Raw genomic sequence first — 20279 nt, forward strand, 5'->3', positions numbered from 1 at the left:
TCTGCAAAGGTTGCAAGGGAAAACCACAACGCCTGGCAAACTCAAAGTCCATTAAGTTCAAGGCGGCGCCTGTTATGATCCGGTGGTTAGGACAAATAATGGACCTGGTGGTTATGAGCACACGGAATGACCTGATTGTTACTGATAATAAGGACGAGCTCTGGGACGTGGGAACTCTGCTGACCGCAATCCCTAAACCTATCAAAACACACTAGAAATAGCCGTGGATTGCGCCTAACGCTCCCTATGCAACTCGGCACAGCCTAAGAAACTAGCTAGCCCTGAAGATAGAAAAATAAAGCCTACCTTGCCTCAGAGAAATTCCCCAAAGGAAAAGGCAGCCCCCCACATATAATGACTGTGAGTAAAGATGAAAATAAAAACACAGAGATGAAATAGATTTAGCAAAGTGAGGCCCGACTTACTGAACAGACCGAGGATAGTAAAGGTTACTTTGCGGTCAGCACAAAAACCTACAAAAAGACCACGCAGAGAGTGCAGGGAAAAATACCTTCCCCACTGACTCACGGTGCGGGAGGCGCCCTTCTGCGTCCCAGAGCTTCCAGCAAGCGAGGCAATATTTGACAAAAGCAAGCTGGACAGAAAAAAATAGCAAACAAGCAAAATAGCACAGAGGAACTTAGCTTCTGCTGGAGCAACAGGAACTCAGAACGACCCAGGAGCGAACTAGAGCCATAGTACAACATTGACAGCTGGCATGGGGCAAAGATCTAAGTGGAGTTAAATAGAGCAGCCCACTAACGAATTAGCCTCGTCACCTGTGGAAGGAAACTCAGAAACACCCACAGGCACCAGAGAAAGTCAATGGACAGAACCAGCCGAAGTACCATTCATGACCACAGGAGGGAGCCCGACAACAGAATTCACAACAGGCGGCTGAATCCACAAACGCCATGACAGAAAATGATGACAATGAGCAGATCAAGGACACAGATAACAGAAATTTAGGTTGTACAGTACTGATGGTAAATGAACTAGCAATCCTCTTTGTCCGCTTAGGGCAGACTGAAATGACATGAGAAGCGTCGCCACAATAATAACACAACCTATTCTGACGTCTGAATCCTTGTCGTTCCATTCTAGACAGAATCCTATCACACTGCATTGGCTCAGGAATCTGCTCTGAGGACAACGCCACAGCGTGCACAGTTCTGCGCTCCCGCAAGCGCCGGTCAATCTGAATGGCCAGAGACATAGAATCACTCAGACCGGAAGGCGTGGGAAACCCCACCATAACATCTTTAACGGATTCAGAAAGACCCTTTCTGAAAATTGCCGCCAAAGCATCATTATTCCATTTAGTCAACACAGACCATTTTCTGAATTTCTGACAATACAATTCTGCCGCCTCTTGACCCTGAGACAAGGCCAACAAGGTCTTCTCAGCTTGATCCACAGAATTAGGTTCATCATATAATAATCCTAAAGCCTGAAAAAAGGAGTCTACATTAAGCAAAGCCGGATTCCCAGATTCCAGGGAAAACGCCAAATCCTGCGGGTCGCCACGCAGCAGGGAGATGACGATTTTAACCCGCTGAATGGAATCACCGGAGGATCGAGGTCTCAAAGCAAAAAACAGTTTACAGTTGTTTTTAAAACTCAAAAATTTGGACCTGTCACCAAAAAACTAATCGGGAGTAGGAATCTTCGGTTCTAAAACAGGAGTCTGAACAATATAATCAGAAATACCCTGTACCCTAGCAGCAAGCTGGTCTACACGAGAAGCTAAGTCCTGAACATTCATGCTAGCACTAGGCTCCTCAGCCACCCAGAGATAAAGAGGGAAGAGAAGATGCATTTAACTCATTATCGGCCAGTTGTACTGTTATGATCCGGTGACCTTGGAGCAGCATGAAAACATTCACTGGAGTAGGTGGTAACTATACTGACCGCAAATCCTGATCTTAACACCGCAACTAGAAGTAGCCGTGGGGTGTACCTAACAAACCCTAGACACCTCGTCACAGCCGGAGGACTAGATACCCCTATAGATGGAAATAGGAATACTATCTTGCCTCAAAGCAGAACCCCAAAGGATAGGCAGCCCCCCACAAATATTGGCTGTGAGTAGGAGAGGAAAGACAAACACAGGCAGAAAACAGGATTTAGCACAAGAGGCCACTCTAGCTAAAATAGGAAAGGATAGAACAGAGTCCTGTGCGGTCAGTATTAAAACCCTTCCAAAAATATCCACAGCAGATTATACAAAAAATTCCTCCATCTAACTAAAGGCGTGGAACGTATATCTGCAACTCCAGACACTCCTAAACTCAGAGCAGGAATACAATCAAAAAACAAGCACACAGCTTGTGTGCCATAGAAAAAGAAACAGACACTTTGCTGAATTGGCAGCTAAGCAGGAGAAGCCAGACAAAGATCCAACACTTCCCAAGAAACATTGACAACTGGCAAGGACTAATGAGTCCTGCAAACCTAAATAACCCAGTCAGAATTGCAATTAGCAGATACACCTGTCCAGGACTGCAGGCCAGGGACAACTGCATTACCACCTACAACCACCGGAGGGAGCCCAAAAGCAGAATTCACAACACTGATGTAAAGTAGACATGTGGGAAATGTTAATTATTAAGTATTTTGTGTGACATATCTCTGTGATTTAATTGCATAAAAATTCAAAGTTGGAAAATTGCAAAATTTTCAAAATTTTCGCCAAATTTCTGTAATATCAAAGTACAATATGTCACGAGAAAACAATGTCAGAATCACTGGGATCCGTTGAAGCGTTCCAGAGTTATAACCTAATAAAGGGACAGTGGTCAGAATTGTAAAAATTGGCCCGGTCATTAACATGCAAACCACCCCTGGGGGTAAAGGGGTTAAATTGGAAGCTCCTAGTAGCAGTGTGTATATTAGATTGTAAGCTCCTAGTAGCAGGGTGTATAATAAATTGTAAGCTTTTAAGAGCAGTCAGTATATTAGATTGTAAGCTCCTAGGAGCAGAATGCATATTATATTGTAAGCTCCTAGTAGCAGGGTGTATATTATATTGTAAGCTCCTATGAGCAGTGTGTTTATTAGATAGTATGCTCCTAGTAGCAGAATGCATATTAGATTGTAAGCACCAAGGAGCAGGGTGTATATTTGATTGAAGGCAGTGTGAATATTAGACTGTAAGCTCCTAGCAGCAGTGTGTATATTAGATTGTAAGATCCTATGAGCAGGATGGATAATAGATTGTAAGCTCCTAAGAGTAGAGTGTATACTAGATTGTAAGCTACTAGTAGCAGTTAGTATATTAGATTGTAAGCTCCTAGTAGCAGTGTGTATATTAGATTGTAAGCTCCTAGGAGTAGGGTGCATATTAAATTTTAAGCTCCTAGAAGCAGTGTGTATATTAGATTGCAGGCTCCTACAAGCAGTGTGTATATTAGATTGTAAGCTCCAAATAGCAGTCACTATTTACATTGTAAGCTCCTAGTAGCAGTCAGTATATTAGATTGCAAGCTCCTAGGAGCAGGGTGTATATTAGATTGTAAGCTCTTACGAGCAGTGTATATATTAGATTGTAAGCTCCTAGGAGCAGGATGTTTATTAGGTTCAAAGATACTAGGAGTAGGGTAGGGTGTATATTACATTGTACGCTCCTAGAAGCAGGATGCATATTAAAACGTAAGCTCCTAGGAGCAGGACGTATATTAGATTGTAAGCTTCTAGGAGCAGCATGTATATTAGATTGTAAGCTCCTGGAATCAGAGAGTATATTAGAATGTAAGCTCCTAGTAGCAGTGTGTATATTAGATTGTAAGATGCGATGAACAGTGTGTATACTAGATTATAAGCTCGTAGGAGCAGGACGTATATTAGATTGTAAGATCCTAGGAGCCTGGTGTATATTAGATTGGAAACTCCTATGATCACTGTGTATATTAGATTGTAAGCTCCCAGGAGCAGGAAGTATATTAGATTGTAAACTCCTAGTAGCAGAGTGTATTTTAGATTGTAAGCTCCTAGTAGTAGTCAGTATATCAGATTGTAAGCTACTAGGAGCAAGGTGTATATTAGGTTGTAAGCTCCCAGGAGCAGGACGTATATTAGATTGTAAGCTCATAGGAGCAGAGTGTATATTAGATTGTAAGCTCTAGTAGCAGAGTGTATATTAGATTGTAAACGCCTATCTGCAGGATGTATATTAGATTGTAAGCTCCTAGGAGCAGTGTGTATATTATGTTGGAGCTCCTATGAGCAGTGTAAGCTCCTATTAGCTCCTGTAAGCTCCTATGAGCAGTGTGTATATTGGATTCTAAGCTCCTAGGAGCAGTGTGTATATTATATTGTAAGCTCCTAGGAGCAGGATGTATATTACATTGTAAGCTTCTAGTAGCAGGGTGTATATTTGATTGTAATCTGCTAGGAGCAGGATATATATATATTAGATTGTAAGCTCCTAGAAGCAGGATGTATATTAGATTGTAAGCTCCTAGTGGCAGTGTGTATATTAGATTGTAAGCTCCTAGTAGCAGTCAGTATAATAGTTTTTCAGCTCCTAGGAGCAGGGTGTATTTTAGATTGTAAGCTCCTAGCAGCAGGATTTATATTAGATTGTAAGCTCCTAGGAGCAGGGTGTATATTAGATTGTAAGCTCCAAGTAGCTGTCAGTATATTAGATTGTAAGCTCTTATGATCAGTCTTTATATTAGATTGTAAGTGCTTAGGAGGCAGATGTATATGAGATTGTAAGCTACTAGGAGCAGAGTTTATATTAGATTGTAAGCTCCTAGGAGCAGGGTGTATCTTAGATTGTCAGCTTCTTTGAGCAGCATGTATATTAGATTATAAGCTCCTAGGAACAGTGTGTATATTAGATCATAAGCCCCTATGAGAAGAATTTATAATAGATTGTAAGCTCCTAGTAACAGGAAGTATATTAGATTGTACGCTCCTGGTAGCAGGGTGTATATTAGATTGAAAGCTCTTTTGAGCAGTGCGTACATTATATTGTAAGCTCCAAGTAGCAGTGTGTATATTAGATTGTAAGCTCCTAGTAGCAGTGTGTATATCAGATTGTAAGCACCAAGGAGCAGGAAGTATATTGGATTGTAAGCTACTATGACCAGTGTGTATATTAGATTGTAAGCTCCTAGGAGCAGGATGTATATTAGATTGTAAGCTCCTATGAACAGTGTGTAGATTGCAAGCTCCTTGGAGAAGGATATACAGTATATTAGATTGTAATCTCCTAGCAGCAGGATGTGTATGAGATTGTAAGCTCCAAGGAGTAAGGTGTATATTAGATTGTAAGCTCCTTTAAAAACAGTGCATATTAGAATGTAAACTCCTAGGAGCAGGATGTATATTAGATTGTAAGCTCCTATTAGCAGGGTGTACATTAGATTGAAAGCTCCCAGTAGCAGGATGCATATTAGATTGTAAGCTCCTAGGAGCAGGGTGTATATTAGATTGTAAGCTTCTATGTGTAGTGTGTATATTAGATTGTAAGCTCCTAGTAGCAGGATGTATATTAGATGGTAGACTCCTAGACGCAGGATGTACAGTATATTAGATTGTAAGCTCCTATTAGCAGGATGTATATTAGATCGTAAGCTCCTAGTAGCAGGGTGTATATTATAGTGTAAGATCCTAGCAGCAGGATGCATATTAGATTGTAAGCTCAAAGAGTGAAGGTATATATTAGATTGTAAGCTCCTATAAGTAGTCTGTATATTACTGTAAACTCCTAGGAGCAGGGTGTATATTAGATTGTAAGCTCCTAGTAGCAGGGTGGACATTAAATTGTAAGCTCCTAGTAGCAGTCAGTAGATTAGATTGTAAGCTCCTAGGAGCATTGTGTATATTAGATTGTAAGCTCCTATTAGCAGGGTGTATATTATATTGTTAGCTCCCAGTAGCAGGATGCATATTAGATTGTAAGCTCCTAGGAGCAGGGTGTATATTAGATTGTAAGCTCCTATGAGTAGTCTGTATATTAGATTGTAAGCTCCTAGGAGCAGGATGTGTATTAGATTGTAAGCTCCTATGACCAGTGTGCATATTAGATTGCAAGCTCCTTGGAGAAGGATGTTTATTAGATTGTAAGCTACTATGACCAGTGTGTATATTAGATTGTTAGCTCTTAGTAGCAATGTGTATATTAAATTGTAAGCTCCTAGTATGAGGATGTATATTAGATTGTAAGCTCCTAGTAGCAGGATGTATATTAGAATGTAAGATCCTAGTATCACGATGTATATTAGATTGTAAGCTCCTAGTAGCAGAAAGTATATTAGATTGTAAGCTCCAAGGAGCAGGATGTATATTAGATTGTAAGCTCCTATGAGTATTCTGTATATTAGACTGTAAGCTCCTAGTAGCAGGGTGTATATTAGATTGTAAGCTCCTATAGGAAGAATTTATAATAGATTGTAAGCTCCTAGTAGTAGTCAGTATATTAGATTGTACGCTCCTCGTAGCAGGGTGTATATTAGATTGTAAGCTCTTTTGAGCAGTGCATATATTATATTGTAAGCTCCAAGTAGCAGTGTGTATGTTTGATTGTAAGCTACAAGTAGCAGGGTGTATATTAGATTGTAAGCTCCTAGGAGCAGGGTGTACATTAGATTGTAAGCTTCTATGTGTAGTGTGTATATTAGATTGTAAGATCCTAGTAGAAGGATGTATATTAGATTGTAGACTCCTAGGAGCCAGGTGTATAGTAGATTATAAGCTCATATTAGCAGGATATATATTAGATTGTAAACTCCTAGTAGCAAGGTGTATATTATAGTGTAAGATCCTAGCAGCAGGACGCATATTAGATTGTAAGCTCAAAGAGTGAAGGTATATATTAGATTGTAAGTTCCTATGAGTAGTCTGTATATTAGACTGTAAGCTCCTAGGAGCAGGGTGTATATTAGTTTGTAAACTGCAAGTAGCCGGATGTATATTAGATTGTAAGCTCCTAGTAGCAGGGTGGATATTAAATTGTAAGCTCCTAGTAGCAGTCAGTATATTAGATTGTTAGCTCATAGGAGTAGTGTGTATATTAGATTGTAAGCTCCTATGAGTAGTCTGTATATTAGATTGTAAGCTCCTAGTAGCAGGATGTATATTAGATTGTAGACTCCTAGGAGCAGGATGTATATTAGATTGTAAGCTCCTATTAGCAGGATGTATATTAGATTGTAAGCTCCTAGTAGCAGGGTGTATATTATATTGTAAGATCCTAGCAGCAGGATGCATATTAGATTGTAAGCTCAAATTGTGAAGGTATATATTAGATTGTAAGCTCCTATGAGTAGTCTGTATATTAGACTGTAAGCGCCTAGGAGCAGGGTGTATATTAGATTGTAAGCTCCTATGGGATGAATTTATAATAGATTGTAAGCTCCTAGTAGCAGAGTGGATATTAAATTGTAAGCTCCTAGTAGTAGTCAGTATATTAGATGGTAAGCTCCTAGGAGCAGTGTGTATCTTAGATTGTCAGATTCTTTGAGAAGTGTGTATATTATATTGTAAGCTCCTAGTAGCAGTGTGTATATCAGATTGTAAGCACCAAGGAGCAGGATGTATATTGGATTGTAAGCTACTATGACCAGTGTGTATATTAGATTGTAAGCTCCTAGGAGCAGGATGTGTATTAGATTGTAAGCTCCTATGACCAGTGTGCATATTAGATTGCAAGCTCCTTGGAGAAGGATGTTTATTAGATTGTAAGCTACTATGACCAGTGTGTATATTAGATTGTTAGCTCTTAGTAGCAATGTGTATATTAAATTGTAAGCTCCTAGTATGAGGATGTATATTAGATTGTAAGCTCCTAGTAGCAGGATGTATATTAGAATGTAAGATCCTAGTATCACGATGTATATTAGATTGTAAGCTCCTAGTAGCAGAAAGTATATTAGATTGTAAGCTCCAAGGAGCAGGATGTATATTAGATTGTAAGCTCCAAGTAGAAGGATTTATAGTAGATTTTAAGCTCCTAGAATCAGCGTGTATATTAGATTGTAAGCTTCTATGAGCATTGTGTGTATTAGATTGTAAGCTCCTATGAGTAGTCTGTATATTAGACTGTAAGCTCCTAGGAGCAGGGTGTATATTAGACTGCGAGCTGCTAAGAGCTGGGTGTATATTAGTTTGTAAACTGCAAGTAGCCGGATGTATATTAGATTTTAAGGTCCTAGTAGCAGGGTGGATATTAAATTGTAAGCTCCTACTAGCAGTCAGTATATTATATTGTAAGCTCCTAGGAGCAGGGTGTATATTAGATTATAAGCTCCTAGGAGCAGTGTGTATATTAGATTGCAAGCTCCTAGTAGCAGTGTGTATATCAGATTGTAAGCACCAAGGAGCAGGATGTATATTGGATTATAAGCTACTTTGACCAGTGTGTATATTAGATTTAAAGCTCCTTGGAGAAGGATGTATATTAGATTGTAAGCTCCTAGCAGCAGGATGTGTATGAGATTGTAAGCTCTTTGGTGTATGGTGTATATTTCATTGTAAGCTCCTTTAAACACTGTGTATATTAGAATGTAAACTCCTAGGAGCAGGATGCATATTATATTGTAAGTTCCTAGTAGCAGTGTGTATATTAGCTTGTAAGCTCCCAGTAGCAGGATGCATATTAGATTATAAACTCCTATGAGTAGTCTGTATATTAGATTGTAAGCTCCCAGTAGCAGGATGTATATTAGATTGTAAGCTCCTAGTAGCAGGATGTATATTTGATTGTAAGCTGCCATGAGCAGTGTGTATATCAGATTGTAGACTGCTAGGAGCAGGATGTATATTAGATTGTAAGCTCCTATTAGCAGGATGTATATTAGATTGTAAGTTCCTAGTAGCAGGGTGTATATTAGATTGTAAGCTCAAAGAAACAAGGTATATATATGATTGTAAGCTCCTATGAGTAGTCTGTAAATTAGACTGTAAGCTCCTAGGAGCGGGCACATATTAGACTGCAAGCTCCTAGTAGCAGTCAGTATATTAGACTGTAAGCTCCTAGGAGCAGGGTGTATCTTAGATTGTCAGCTTCTTTTAGCAGTGTGTATATTAGATTATAAGCTACTAGGAGCAGTGTGTATATTAGATTGCAAGCTCCTAGTAGCAGTCAGTATATTAGATTGTAAGCTCCTAGGAGCAGGGTGTATCTTAGATTGTCAGCTTCTTTGAGCAGTGTGTATATTAGATTATAAGCTACTAGGAGCAGTGTGTATATTAGATTGCAAGCTCCAAGGAGCAGGATGTATATTAGATTGTAAGCTCCTATGAGAATAATTTATAATAGATTGTAAGCTCCTAGTATCAGGAAGTATAGTAGATTGTACGCTCCTAGGAGCGGGGTGTATATTAGATTGTAAGCTCCTAGGAGCAGGGTGTATCTTAGATTGTCAGCTTCTTTGAGCAGTGTGTATATTAGATTATAAGCTACTAGGAGCAGTGTGTATATTAGATTGCAAGCTCCAAGGAGCAGGATGTATATTAGATTGTAAGCTCCTATGAGAATAATTTATAATAGATTGTAAGCTCCTAGTATCAGGAAGTATAGTAGATTGTACACTCCTAGGAGCGGGGTGTATATTAGATTGTAAGCTCTTTTGAGCAGTGTGTATATTATATTGTAAGCTCCAAGTAGAAGTGAGTATATTGGATTTTAAGCACCAAGGAGCAGGATGTATATTGGATTGTAAGCTACTATGACCAGTGTGCATATTAGATTGCAAGCTCCTTGTAGAAGAATGTATATTAGATGGTAAGCTCCTAGTAGCAGGATGTGTATTAGATTGTAAGCTCCTATGAGCAGCGTGTATATTAGATTTTAAGTTCCCAGGAGCAGAGTGTGTAGCGCCCCAGGGTCCTGGTCATTGTAGTAATGTCATTCTTCCACCAGGGGGAGTGATGTTACGTCTGAAGGCAATAAAGGAGATCTCTTTGCCAGGTATCACAAACCACACAACACACTCCACACTCCAGTCCACCAGGGGGAGCTATGCTCCTATTTAGTAGGGCACTCTTCACAATTAGTTAAAACTGGTGGTCTGAATAGGAAGTTAAATACTGTATTTTCTGGCGTATAAGACTACTTTTTAACCCTTGAAAATCTTTTCAAAAGTCGGGTATCGTCTTATACGCCAGGTGTCGTCTTATAGGGCAGGTGCAGAGTAATCTGCGGTCGCCGCATATTGTGGGGGGAGCGACCCCAATGACAAGGAGAGGGGGCACCTCACCGGGAAGGTGTAAGTGAAGCAGAGGCAGAGAAGGAGATAATAGGATACAAGGGCGAGCCAGATGAGTGAAAGAGGAGTGTTTTTCTAGGCACAGCACTGCTCTCTCTATTTTTTGCATACCCCTGGCATCCCAGACGCTGACAGTTGCTTCACTTACATCTTCCTGGTGAGGCGCTCCCTCACCTAGTCATCGGGACCACTCCCCCCCACTATATACTTCGACCGCAGATTGCTCCGCACCCACCCTATAAGACGACACCCGGCATATAAGACAACCCCCGACTTTTGAGAAGATTTTATATTTTAACTGGAAAAGTTGGGGGTCGTCTAATACGCCCAGTCATCTTATACGCCGGAAAATATGGTATATCTAATTTGGCCTGCACTCTAAATTTAGATCGGGGTGCTGGTGAGACAGACCGTAAGGTATAGTATCAATATTGTTGAAATCCACTGCACTCCCTGTGTGGAATATCTTCAAAACAAAAGGATTTTTTGAAACTTGCTAATTTATTCAAGTGAAAAACAGAAATCAATCAAATGTGACAGATCAAATAGTAGGCACTTATTAAACAATTGTACAAGCGACTCAATGTGATTGACGTTTTGACCCTCCCGGGTCTTACTCTAAAGTCACACTGTGAATACAAAACAGTATATACAAAATCTTTAGATACATAATATACAAAAATTACAAGACAACACATATACAAAACAATATATACAGTATAAAGGGTATGTTTAGATTTATAATATTATACCCCAATAGACTACATTGTGAGGCTAAGTTATAGCATGAGGTCTGTCAAACGGGAGTCAGTCACGTGACAATGTGTCTACGAGTGCTTCTGTAGTAAAAAGTATAGTTGTTACCTTAATCCAGGATTTATGAGTGGCTCTTATGGTAAAGAGGATGTTGTCCCTGTAGTGTCAAGGGGCTGGGGAGAATGATAGTAACGTTAGCAGCCTGTGATGGATAGGCAGTATTAACCTTTTGTGTGGCACAAAAGTTTCTGTCAGACCAATCTCATCAACTTCTATGAAGAGGTAAGTTCCGGACTGCACCAAGGGAACCCAGTGGATGTAGTCTATATGGACTTTTCAAAAGCTTTTGATACGGTGCCACACAAAAGATTGATACATAAAATGAGAATAATGGGGATAGGGGAAAATATGTGCAAGTGGGTTAAGAGCTGGCCCAGGGATAGGAAAAAAAGGGTGGTTATTAATGGAGCACACTCGGACTGGATCGCGGTTTGCAGTGGGGTACCACAGGGGTCAGTATTGGGCCCTCTTCTTTTTAACATATTTATTAATGATCTTGTAGGGGGCATACAGAGTGGAATTTCAATATTTGCAGATGACACTAAACTCTGCAGGGTAATCAATACAGAAGAGGACAATTTTATATTACAGGATGATTTATGTAAACTAGAAGCTTTGGCTGATAAATGGCAAATGTGCTTTAATGGGGATAAATGTAAGGTCATGCACTTGGGTAGAAGTAATAAGATGAATAACTACTGTATGTGCTTAATTCTAAAACTCTGGGCAAAACCGTCAATGAAAAAGACCTGGGAGCATGGGTGGATGACAAACTCACATTTAGTGGCCAGTATCAGGCAGCTGCTACAAAGGCAAATAAAATAATGGGATGCATTAAAAGAGGCATAGATGCTCATGAGGAGAACATAATTTTACCTCTACACAAGTCACGAGTTTGACCACACTTAGAATACTGTGCACAGTTCTGGTCTCTGGTGTATAAGAAAGACATAGCTGAACTGGAGCGGGTGCAGAGAAGAGCGACCAAGGATATTAGAGGACTGGGGGGTCTGCAATACCAAGATAGGTTATTACACTTGGGGCTATTTAGTTTGGAAAAACGAAGACTAAGGGGTGATCTTATGTTAATGTATAAATATATGAGGGGACAGTACAAAGACCTTTCTGATGATCTTTTTAATCATAGACCTGAGACAGGGACAAGGGGACATCCTCTACGTCTGGAGAAAAAAAGGTTTAAGCATAATAACAGATGCAGATTCTTTACTGTAAGAGCAGTGAGACTATGGAACTCTCTGCCGTATGATGTTGTAATGAGTGATTCATTACTTAAATTTAAGAGGCGATTGGATACCTTTCTTGAAAAGTATAATGTAACAGGGTATATATACTAGATTCCTTGTTAGGGTATTGATCCAGGGAACTAGTCTGATTGCCGTATGTGGAGTCGGGAAGGAATTTTTTTCCCCAACGTGGAGCTTACTGTTTGCCACATGGTTTTTTTTGCCTTCCTCTGGATCAACATGTTAGGGCATGTTAGGTTAGGCTATGGGTTGAACTAGATGGACTTAAAGTCTTCCTTCAACCTTAATAACTATGTTACTGTGCACTCCATATAACCTTAAACATGTACCAGGCGCTCTGTAGATCTCTATCCCCATCCACCCCCTATATAGTGGATCGATCATTTTAATACATTTATTCCAGGGGGGCCGGCCCTTCCCCTACCTAGACCAGTGATTAATTAATTCCTCCCCTCACCCCCACATTTTCATGTGTAATGTAAAGACCCAGTCCCGTGGATCACTGAGGCTCTGGGAAGAGTGCACGAACTACTGCCCGTGCACAGCAACAGTGAGTCACAAGCAGAGCAAGCAGGGGTGGGATTCAAATTTTTAACAACAGGTTCTGTGTTTGTGTGTAGGAAAACAAGACCCATGTTTTAAGCCACACCCATTTACACACACCTTTTCCTCAAACATATACAAGTAGGGGCACAATTAAACCATACCTCCCAACTTTTGAATAGGGAAAAGAGTGATAAAGTTTGCGTCGCAGCAACTTTTAAGCCACGCCTCTGACCACACCCATTTCACAACTAGTCACACCCATACCCACATCTCAACCACAGCCATTTAGCATTGCTGATCACACTGTTTCATAAACAATAATTATAAACAAAAAAATATGGCCACACAGTGCTCCATACTGTATAATGGCCACACATGATGCTCCATACTGTATAATGACTCCACATGATGTTCCATACTGTATAATGGCCACATGATGCTACATACTGTATAATGGCCCCAAATGATGCTCCATACTGTATATTGGCCACATATGATGCTCCATACTGTATAATGGCCACACATGATGCTCCATACTGTATAGTGGCTACACATGATGATCCATACTGTATAATGGCCACACATGATGCTCCATACTGTATAATGGCCACATGATGCTGCATACTGTATAATGGCCCCAAATGATGCTCCATACTGTATATTGGCCACACATGATGCTACATACTGTATAATGGCCACACATGATGCTCCATACTGTAGAATGGCCACCCATGATGCTCCATACTGTATAATGGCCACACAGTGCTTCGTACTGTATAATGGCCTCACATGATGCTACATACTGTATAATGGCCACATAGTGCTCCATACTGTATAATGGCCCCAAATGATGCTCCATACTGTATAATGGCCACACATGATGCTCCATACTGTATAATGGCTACACATGATGCTCCATACTGTATAATGGCCACACATGATGCTCCATACTGTATAATGGCCACAAGATGCTGCATACTGTATAATGGCCCCAAATGATGCTCCATACTGTATAATGGCTACACATGATGCTCCATACTGTATAATGGCCACACATGATGCTACATACTGTATAATGGCCACACATGATGCTCCATACTGTAGAATCGCCACACATGATGCTCCATACTGTATAATGGCCACACAGTGCTTCGTACTGTATAATGGCCTCACATGATGCTACATACTGTATAATGGCCACATAGTGCTCTATACTGTATAATGGCCCCAAATGATGCTACTTACTCTATAATGGCCACATAGTGCTCCATACTGTAGAATGGCCACACATGATGCTACTTACTCTATAATGGCCACATAGTGCTCCATACTGTATAATGGCCACATATGATGCTCCATTCTGTATAATGGCCACACATGATACTGCGTACAGTATAATGGCCACACATAGTTACTCCTACACACGCGGCTCCGCTCCATGCACCTCATACACACACACGGCTCTGCTCGGTACACCTCATACACACACGGCCCCACTCTGTACACCTCGAACACACACACACATACACACGGCTCTGCTACATCCACACTGTAAACAACTCCTGACCCCATACATAAGCTTACCGTCTAGCACCATGACAGCACAGCAGAGTCCTGCAATACACGGAGGCCCCTGATCATGTGACTCCTGACTCCTCCCCTCCTGTAACCTCATCACAGGTCCTGAGCAAGCTTCAGTGACTCACTGTGACTGAGAGGCCCTCCCCCTCCCTCCCGCCTCTCTTCCTGGTCCAGTGTCTGCTACCCATCACCTCACCGCAGACCGCAGCAGTGACAGCAGCATGATATATGCTAGCAGGTGAGGAGGGGGGCCCGTTTAACTGTCATATCACATGTGTACAGCAGAGCGGGCCCCCCTGCTTCTCCTGTTAGCAGTAATAATCCGCCGGCTGTCATTCACATTCATTGCTTTCTATGCCCATCGGGGGCCCCTCCCGATCTGGACACCTGTGCGGTTGCACAGGTTGAACAGGCGGTATGTCCACCCATGCCTGGTACACTAACCTCATGCATCTTACGCTGGAGAGATTTGTACCTAATTTATTAAAAGTCGCCGTCTTAATAAATGTAAACAAGTAGTTGTTGGATGATTCTAAATGTGTCACATCTCCCCGACACTTCTGTGAGCTTTTGTGATCGCTAGGCCAATAATGGATCTCTTTCATAACTACTCACAGGAGAACACATACAGACATAGATGCCACCAGCACACTATGCAACCGTGGTACTGTTTCAGACCATCAGGTTGGTCTACGCTATTCCAAGGGTCCAAGGGTATGTAGAAAAAGCTACCATCCATGTAGCTGCAATGCAGAACATCAGTAATGCAGTAACACAACATTAATAGTATTTCCTGACAGAGAGACCCACATGCCGGGTCACTAATTACTGTCAGTTCTAGGACATTTGCATATTTCTTATCATTACCTTTGGTAAATGTCTTTTCCTCTAGGCTGACATTAGCCAGAAAATCATTGAATACCGTGACAGTGACATTGTATGTCTCCCCACACTGAAGTCCTCCGATGCTGCAGGTGGTGTTTGTGGTGTTGCACATGTAATTTCTTCCCTCTGATGATCTTACATTGGCCGTATAACGTACAGCCCCTGGGGCAGCCAACCACTGCAGCGAAACCTCATCAGAGTTACAGGCGGAAAATATAGACATATTTTGTGGGGAACAAGGACCTAAGAAGAAAGAACCTTTTAGATAATACTATATCAGATATACTGCTCAGGTCATATTATACATCTCGTTTGTTAGGACGACCTATATAAGGTTTATCAGCAAAATATACAATATAAAGTATCTTACATGTGTCCAGCACACCCACGCTCTTTTCTGCACTGCTACAGATGTCGTTCTGAGCCATCATTACCACAGTGTATTCTCCACCACAGGGGACATTTCTCAGCCAGCATGACGTGGCCTGACTGCTACAGTTGTACCTTTCTCCAACTGATCCATTCAATGAGGAAATATAATTTAATGCTCCCCGAGAATTACTCCAGGAAATCAGCGCCGAATTACTAATGCAGTCCAGGGCTGTGTTCACATTCATTGGGATACAAGGAGCTGTGGATTGCAAATTAAAGAGAAAAGTGAATAAATTTACGACGCAACTAAACTTTTGAATATTTTTAGATATGTTATAGTTCTTTCTTGTTCGTGTTGATCCTGGTTATAAAACCCCACCAAGTGCTCAAACCCTGATATTCTCTGGAAACGAGCACAGTGATGTATGGCTAATAAAAAAAATCTATACGTCCATACACCACTGTGAATAGATCTAGAAGTGGGACATAGAGCACACAATAGGGTGGTACCCTATGGAGGGAGAGTAGGAGAGTGCTGGTTGTGCCCACCTGGTGGAGGTGTGACAGGCACAACTCCTATGTAGGCATGAAGAAAAACAGCTGCTGCTGCCCCGAGGCTGGAGGATAAATCCTCCAGGGGGTATTGGATCCAGTTGGTGGGCTGCGCTGCTGGAGTAAATCAGAAATGATGATGACAATTAGGCCGGCATCACACATGCGAGAAACACGTCCGTTTCTCGCATGTGAAATCCAAGCTCTGCAACACATCTGCCGCATAGCAACACGCATGCTCCGCTCTGGAGTGCCGGCACCGGCGCCAGAGCTTGGATTTCACATGCGAGACACGGACGTGTTTCTGAACCAGACCCAAGTGCCTCCTACAGACACTAAGCAAAAACTGGTTAGCTGAGAGCCAGCAGGAGGGTGTACACTGCAGAGGGGGAGCGAACTTTCTTTGTATCACTTAGGGTACCGTCACACTATAACATTTCGATCGCTACGACGGTACGATTCGTGACGTTCCAGCGATATCGTTACGATATCGCTGTGTCTGACACGCAGCAGCGATCAGGGATCCTGCTGAGAATCGTACGTCGTAGCAGATCGTTTAGAACTTTCTTTCATCGCTGGATCTCCCGCTGTCATCGCTAGATCGGTGTGTGTGACACCGATCCAGCGATGCGTTCGCTTGTAACCAGGGTAAACATCGGGTAACTAAGCGCAGGACCGCGCTTAGTTACCCGATGTTTACCCTGGTTACAAGCGTTAAACTAAAAAAAAACAAACAGCACATACTTACATTCTGGTGTCCGTCAGGTCCCTTGCCGTCTGCTTCCCGCACTGTGACTGCCGGCCGTAAAGTGAAAGCAGAGCACAGCGGCTGTGCTTTCACTTTCACTTTACGGCCGGCAGTCACTGAGTGCGGGAACCAGACTGCAAGGGACCTGACGGACACCAGAATGTAAGTATGTGCTGTTTTTTTTTTTTTAGTTTAACGCTTGTAACCAGGGTAAACATCGGGTAACTAAGCGCGGTCCTGCGCTTAGTTACCCGATGTTTACCCTGGTTACCCAGGGACCTCGGCATCGTTGGTCGCTGGAGAGCTGTCTGTGTGACAGCTCCCCAGCGACCACACTACGATTTACCTACGATCACGGCCAGGTCATATCGCTGGTCGTGATCGTAGGTAAATCGTATAGTGTGACGGTACCCTTAGTGTCAGCCTCCTAGTGGTTGCAGCAGCATACACCCCACGGGATGTGCCCCCCAATGAGGTGAAGGAGAAATGCGTTGTAATTACAATTCTTATTTTCATCATCACTTCTGAAGAATTGATTTACTCCAGCAGCGCAGCCCATGTACGTGTTCATCCAACTGGATCCGTACACCACTCTGCTCTAGGAGAAAGATGAGTGCTTTTGCTTCTCGGTTTGAGTGATCAGTCGGAGCAGAAGACCTCATCAACTACTGATCAACAAGGAAGATAAGATAAAAAAAATGTTTAAAGAAAGTTTATGACATCCAGATGATACAGAATGGGGTATTGGTGATGGTACTTGGAGTATTTTTTTGTGTTCTATAAAATGAAAGAGAAAAAACAATATTAGTGTTAAAAGCCCTTTAATGAAAGGTCAACGGGAGATGGTTAAAGCAAAAGTCAAGACCCCCCATAGAGATTAAAGAGCTGCCAGCAGAATGATCAGCCAACTTATATTTCACATAGAAATGAATGGTTCTGCTAAGTGCTCTTGTGTTCTCTATGAGAGATCCACTGCCAGAGCGGAGAACAAAACAATAGACCGCCTAAATTCTACAGGCCGAATCCTTCTCTCTCCCTGACATGATCATTGGACTAAAGTCCCACAGACACATTAGATTGTCACCTGATCTCGCTAATATCAGTGGGTTCAGCCTCGTGTGTAGGGGGCCTTTAGTTAGCTCATATAACCGGTTGTTACCAGAGAGGTATGCAGAAATGCACAACCGAAAAAACAGCACATTGAGGCTATGTGCACACGTTGCAGAATTGCCATGGAACTTTCTGCGGCAATTCTGCAACTCCCTGCCGCGGGTATAACGCATGCAGAATTGTCATGCGTATTCCCGCTAAACACTAGCGTTTTACAAGCGTAATTAGCATGCAGAATGCTAGCGTTTTGACTGACAAGTGTGACCAACCTGTCAAGCAAACATAGTGTTTGACAAGTGTGACCAGCCTATGCAGCATCAATAGTAAAAAGATATGTTAAAAATATTTTTTTTTAAATCGTGATATTCTCACCTTCCAGCGGCCCCCACAGCCTTCCCGCTCCTCGCGATGCTCTCGTTCCCAGTGATGCCTCACCACAATGACCCCAGATGATGTAGTGCAGCGCTCCAGAGTCCTGGTCGTTGCAGTAATGTCGCTCTGCCGCTAAGGGGAGTGATGTTATGTCTGATTGCACTAAAGGAGTTCACCTGACCAGGTATCACAAGCACACATTACACTTCACACTCCGGCCACTAGGGGGAGCAAAAGGCACTATGTATTAGGCCACTCCTCACACTGGTAAAACTAGGGGTCGGATAGGAAGTTAGAACAGAACGCAGCCTGGGAGAGTCCAGGGAGGACCTGTCAGGGGTGGGTTCCTGACAGGGGCCTAGCAGAACAAATAGAAAGCAACGGAGCCGTGCCTGCACTACCTTGCGGCGGTATCCTAAGAAAGGACATGAAGAGAAGGATATTGTGGAAAGTGAGAAACGAGATCAAGGCACAAAGGAGAACCAGTAGGAGTCGTGCCCCGAGAACGGCAACATCCTACTGAGGCGCGTAGCCGATGACGCCGGGAAGGCACAGGACGCAGGAGTGCTATCCCCCATCCACTAAGGGTATTAAGCCTACATGTCCACCAGCAAGACGCAGATGCGCCGCTGTTACCCCTCTACAAGGCTTTATCCAGAACTGGCAAATCCATTAAACCACATACAATTTACCAGCAATTTAAGTCTGATACGCTGGCACCTGCAAAAAAAGGTTGTCTCCGGTGACATACCAACTTTCTATTTAAATCGCAAACAGCAGCAAGACGCTGATGCACCGCTGCTATTCCTCAACAAGGTCACACTCAGAGAAAAATCAACTATTAGGCCATTCTTGGTATTAAAGAGACTGCACCTGCCCCTTGACACTACAGGGACAACACCCTCTTTACCATAAGAGCCACTCATAAATCCTGGATTAAGTGCGACTTTAGAGTAAGACCCGGGAGGGTCGAAACGTCAATCACATTGAGTCGCTTGTACAATTGTTCAATAAGTGCCTACTATTTGATCTGTCACATTTGATTGATTTCTGTTTTTCACTTGAATAAATTAGCAAGTTTCAAAAAATCCTTTTGTTTCTAAGATATTCCACACAGGGAGTGCGGTGGATTTCAATAATATAACCCTAGAACTGAGACAGAGAGGACTGGTACTGAGTAACCCGCGGCCCTGCGTCTGGGGGCGCTCCAGTAGCATCATGCGAGACTGCAAAGCATCACTGGGAATGGAAGCATTGCGAGAAGTGGGAAGGCTGCCGGGGCGCTGGAAGGTGAGAATATCACGATTTTTTACTTTAATTCTTTTTCTTTACAGGTATATGGTTCCCAGGGCCTGGAGGAGAGTCTCCTCTCCTTCACCCTGGGTACCATCCGCACATGATCCTCTTACTTTGCGCATGGTGGGCATAGCCCCATGTGGGAAGTAAGCGGATCAATACATTCCTATTGTGCAGAATCACCACGATTTTGCACAAAGAATGAGCATGCTGCGTAGTTTTCTGCGATGCGATTCCGCCTCGGAAAAAAAAGCAGCATTAGCACAGCATTGCGGAATCCCATTGAATTCAATGGGCTGTGTTGTGTATGCGTTTTTGCCGCAATTTCACAACGAAAAACGTGGCAAAAACGCATACAATCCGCAACGTGTGCACATAGCCTAAACCTTGATATGGTTAGAAGGATATTCTAGGTTTTATTCCAGGACAGGTTTTTCGCTAATGGATTAGAAAACTAAAGCACCCCAACACACATTAGACTAAGGCTATGTGCCCACGTTCAGGAAAGTGTGCCGAATT

At 42.3% G+C, this 20279-nt stretch overlaps 1 protein-coding gene across 1 annotated transcript in view; it reads right to left on the reverse strand.

Annotated features, from left to right (window-relative positions):
• LOC138647933 (uncharacterized) overlaps positions 1-20279 on the reverse strand; it is a 231689-nt gene that overhangs the window by 131271 nt on the left and 80139 nt on the right. Inside the window, exons 13-14 of the mRNA XM_069737312.1 lie at positions 15681-15941; positions 15293-15553 (exon numbers count right to left, since the gene is read on the reverse strand). Coding sequence (XP_069593413.1) covers positions 15293-15553; positions 15681-15941 — 522 coding nt within the window. The remainder of the gene's footprint in view (positions 1-15292; positions 15554-15680; positions 15942-20279) is intronic.

The sequence above is a fragment of the Ranitomeya imitator genome, chromosome 8, assembly GCF_032444005.1.
Source record: "Ranitomeya imitator isolate aRanImi1 chromosome 8, aRanImi1.pri, whole genome shotgun sequence".
In the NCBI taxonomy this organism is placed as follows: Eukaryota; Metazoa; Chordata; class Amphibia; order Anura; family Dendrobatidae; genus Ranitomeya; species Ranitomeya imitator.